This window comes from Anomaloglossus baeobatrachus, chromosome 9, assembly GCF_048569485.1.
Source record: "Anomaloglossus baeobatrachus isolate aAnoBae1 chromosome 9, aAnoBae1.hap1, whole genome shotgun sequence".
Lineage (NCBI taxonomy): Eukaryota > Metazoa > Chordata > Amphibia > Anura > Aromobatidae > Anomaloglossus > Anomaloglossus baeobatrachus.
The window spans coordinates 230,035,916-230,040,915 of NC_134361.1; the positions used below are offsets into that span (position 1 = coordinate 230,035,916).

The 5,000-nt window shown below is 49.4% G+C and overlaps 1 protein-coding gene across 1 annotated transcript in view; it reads right to left on the minus strand.

Moving 5' to 3' along the window:
- The window catches only part of QSOX2 (quiescin sulfhydryl oxidase 2), a 44,840-nt gene that overhangs the window by 8,817 nt on the left and 31,023 nt on the right, over window positions 1-5,000 (minus strand). The window contains 2 exon segments of the mRNA XM_075324732.1: window positions 4,425-4,575; window positions 4,830-4,952. Coding sequence (XP_075180847.1) covers window positions 4,425-4,575; window positions 4,830-4,952 — 274 coding nt within the window.

The window sequence follows — 5,000 nt, forward strand, 5'->3', positions numbered from 1 at the left end:
GATTAGGTAAACAGGGCCCAAATTGGCCGCTTTCGAGGGGGTTAAATGATATGACATGGGTAAAAGGCCCGTTAGTGAGCATGAACATAAAGCAGTGACATTCCTTTAATTGGATAGATATGGCAATGTCTATTCATGCGGGTGTCTACCGCCATGGATTCACAAACGGTCGATGAGGAACCATGTTTTTGCTGGCCCTAGCAACCAATCACAGTGCAGCTTTCATTTCACCAGAGCCGTTTAAAGAATGAAAGCTGGGCTCTGATTGGTTGCTATAGGCAACAAGGATAGTTTAGGTAAAGAGGGCCCAAACTGGTCGATTTCGGGGGGTTAAATGACATGACATAGGCCTCAATACTGCGCCAGGTCAGTCACAATCCGCAGCACCAGCCATTGTCTGAGGGCGGAGGACTTAAGAGCCAAAATGGCTCATTTTGTTTTTTTTCTTGGCTAAGTCCCCGTCCGGATCTTGTGCTGACATCTGCCACGTATCATCGTGTAATCCTCCTTTCCTCCTTCCTCACAAACTACCGCATTTCTGCTTTACCCTAATCTCTAAAGTGGACAATAGCCATTAAACCCGTACCTGGTGGCGGGGGATTTACAGGCTTTTTACTCGATGGGATTTAAAGCAAGATCTAAGGAGAGGGGGGAAACAAAAAACCTTCCCAAGACATAATCCACGGACTAGAAGTGACCCAATTCTTTTTATCGGAAGGAAGGAGCGCCCGGCAGATTTTCGGCTGTGCTGGGAAGGGGCCAACGACAGGCGCCGGACCATTTACACGGCGGCGCCGAGATTCGCGCCGCGGCCGCCAATAGCAGCGCTCGGCTTAGCGGAACATTTAACCCTTTTTAGGCCTGTTACCAGGCAATAAAACAAAACTATCAGACGTAAACACAAGTGAGGACGTGACAGATGCCAAAATCATACGAGACCATTGCAATCCCTTTATGGGGGTCCCTACAAGTGCAAACATGCCTGGATGGCCAAGGCCTAATTTTTTGGAAAAAGGGTGGCAGTAAGGCTATGTGCACACGCTGAAGAAATTTTCTGCACCAAATCTGCACGTTGTGGCAAAAAAAACAAAACAAAAAAAAAAAAAATGGATGCGGTTTTGATGTCATTGAAGTCAATGGGTGAAAAAACGCTGCTAAACCGGAATTGACATGGTGCATCAAAATCTGCACCAAACCTGCACCGTGTGCACAGCAAATCCAAAATCCCATAGACTTTGCTGGCGTCAGAAGAGGCATGCAGATTTTTTAAAAAATGCGTAAAAAAACCGCAGCGTGTGCACAGGGCCTAAGAGTCGTCATCCAGCATATCTGTACTGATCTCATCAAACCAAAGCCAATTTCCCCAAAGGAAGGCCAAAGTCATCATCACCCCCCGATATGGGCAAACTTACCTAAAGAGGGTGTTTAGGATTAGGTAAAAGCGACTATACCCACCCTCTGCACCCAGAGACAGCGCCACTCTTGACTGTGGGTCATAGCAGGTATTGCAGGTCATCAGTAGTCATTAAAGGGTTATTCCCATCTTTAGAAGTTCTCACCTAGCCAGGATAGGCGATAGCTTGCCGAGTGGTGTGGGGTCCGAAAAAAGCAGGAACATAAAAGCCATCATCATGTTTAAAGGGATGACTGCTTTTACGGGCCCCTGGCGGCTGCCGCCCTGATGGCGCTCTCCTGACCCTTCCCTACAACAGCCAATATCAATTCAATTATCGACATTCTATTTTTTAGAGGTCGCACCTTTAAGGGCATCCCCATAACTCAAGGGGCCGGAGTGCTGTCAATAGGAATGCCTCGGCCTGTTGCTCCTAATGGCTTTCTGTGTAATCAATGAATAACAGTATTTCTAAAAATCAAATAATGAGGCAGCGCGGCCAGCGCTCACTGACAGGGCCGTATATTAGCAGTGGACGCGGCTCCAGGGCCAGTGATTCACAACACCTCCGGGCTATAGGCTAAACTGGTGACCGACAGCTGAAGCCTACAAGGAAGGTTATGAAGGGCTCCGCCATGTTCCTGTACTCACCTAAAGGCCCAACAATTAGGGTAAGGGCATACGTGCGTACAACAATGGTCATTTTTGCCCAGGGCACAGAAGAGTGTTAAACACCCCCCCCCCCAAAAATCTGTCTTTAAATAGTGATGCACTACTCCACCTCCTGGTTATAGGCTGCTAAGGGTACTTTCACACTTGCGTTATTTTCCTTCCGTTACAATCCGCCCTTTTGGGAAACAGCGGAATCCGTTAACGGATTCCGCTGTTTCCCATAGACTTGTATGGGTGACGGATTGTACCAAAAGGAGCTGCGTTGCTTCCGCTGGGCGACGCTCCGTTGCTTCCGCCCAGCGGGAGGAACGCAGCATGTAACGTTATTTTGAGCAGCGGAATCCTCTGGATTTCACTGCGCATGCTCTTTTTTTTTTTTTTTTTTTTTTTTTTTAAATCAAACTTTATTTCGGCTCGCGGTGGCCGAACGTTCAGCTGAGCGCCCGGCCGTCGGCAAGCGACAGCGCTCAGCTGAATGACCGGCCACCAGCATGCCCGGCCGCCGGCAAGTCACAGCGCTCAGCTGAGCGCCCGCCCGCCGGCATGCCCGGGCGCCGGCAAGTGACAGCGATCAGCTGATCACCCGGCGGCCGGCTACTGGGAGCAATCAGCTGATCACCCAGCGGCCGGCTGCAGGGAACGATCAGCTGATCGTTCACTATAGTCTGCCGCTGGTAAAACCGGGAAAAAAAAAAAAAAAAAATCAAAACGAATTGCGTTGTTTTGCAGCATCCGTTGCATCCGTTGTGTCACTATATGCAACACATCCGTTGCATCCGTTACACAACGCAATGCAACGGATACCGTTCAACGCAAGTGTGAAAGTAGCTTAAACTGGTGACCGACAGCTGAAGCCTACAAGAAGGTAATGAAGGCCTCCGCCATGTTCCTGTACTCACCTAAAGGCCCAAGTATTAGGGTGACATCATTTTTGCTCATGGCACGGAGGATTATTACAACAAATCCTAGATAATGGTGCAGTTTTGTGGTTGGGTGTGGAGTCATACACCCATTAACAACGCAGCCCTGGTTTATTGGTTACAACTTGGCCCCATTTAAAGGGATTGTCCATTATTTTTTTAAAAATTGGATAACAGAAAGAATTTAAAAAAATAAATAAATATAATTAATTAGGTACTCATCAGCTCTCTCCCCGACGGTCTCTGTTTCTTTCCCAGCTCAGATGATGTCACGTACATGCATGTGACCAGTGCAGCCAATCACCAGGAGATTGATGCCTGTATGGCACAAGAACACTGATTGACTGCAGCGGTCTTGTGGCCGTTAGACTTTTTTTTACGTATATAGCGCCATTAATTGTGCAGCGCTTCACAGATTTCAGCATTGCTGACCCCATTGGGGCTCGCAATCTAGATTCCCTATCTGTAGGTCTTTGAAATGTGGGAAGAAAAATCGGAAAACCCGGACGAAACGCACGCAAACAGGGGGAGAACATACAAACTCCTTGCAGATGTTGTCCTTGGTAGGATTTGAAGCTAGGACCCCAGAGCTGCAAGACTGCAGTGCTAACCACTGAGCCACCACAAGACTGCAGTGCTAACCACTGAGCCACCACAAGACTGCAGTGCTAACCACTGAGCCACCACAAGACTGCAGTGCTAACCACTGAGCCACCACAAGACTGCAGTGCTAACCACTGAGCCACCACAAGAATGCAGTGCTAACCACTGAGCCACCACAAGAATGCAGTGCTAACCACTGAGCCACCACAAGAATGCAGTGCTAACCACTGAGCCACCACAAGAATGCAGTGCTAACCACTGAGCCACCACAAGAATGCAGTGCTAACCACTGAGCCACTGTGTCATCCACATCACTGTAGAAAGCAAATGAGCGTAAATGTTAATGTGACGAGGCATTGAATAGGTGGATGTTTTTTTCTTTTATTATCACAGATCCTGATGTTACAAAAAGCCAAGCTGCAATACCAGACAGAACCATTGCACAATGGTGGTGCTACCCCAGCGGCCCAGCTACCCCAGCGGCCCAGCTACCCCCAGCGGCCCCAGCTACCCCAGCGGCCCCAGCTACCCCAGCGGCCCAGCTACCCCAGCGGCCCAGCTACCCCAGCGGCCCAGCTACCCTACCCCAGCGGCCCAGCTACCCCAGCGGCCCAGCTACCCCAGCGGCCCAGCTACCCCAGCGGCCCAGCGGCCCAGCTACCCCTGGATGAAAAAACATTATTTGGGGCAGATTACCAACATCTGAACAGCTATACTATAGCCTGGGCATGCACTATACAATGCTATGGTCTCAAACACGTCGTTGTTGGGGGAACTACATCTCTCAGCACAACCTGCAATGTGAACAGTGAATTAGATAAGGCTTTCCATCTTACCGGTGTTTGCCAGGGCATCGGGTTGTACCGCAGCCTGGACTGTGAGACTGTGGAACAGCTTCCAGAGGGAGCAGGGGTATCCTCTCAGCTGGGCCCGGCTTCCCTGGCAGCCCACCCATGCCACATGGTTGGTAAGGTAGATTCCAGAGATCTAAGAAAAAAAAAAAAAAATCAATAATATTACACATGAGAAAGTGGCAACCGGACGAACTTACACCCCCTTCTGGATCCTAAATTCCTTGAGAAGGGTTGTGCACTACCCCCGAGTTGTACGCAATCTGACGGGACAGTAGTTGAGGCACCTATCCTGCTGGTGATATCAAAGTGTCCCATCCTAATTAATGGGACACATGTAAAAGCTAATATCAACATTAGTAGGAGATTGTGGCGGATCCAGGGACTCACCCGCATTTTGTTGTTGACCAGGTCCAAGATGGCGTCATAAGGGATCTTGTCCAGCGGCATACTGACCAGCCACTCCTGCAGCGTTTCCAGAAGTTTCACCACATGGGGGCGCCCCGGGAACAACTGGGGGCGAAAAACAGAGACTATATAAAGTCACAGTAATGAAATGAT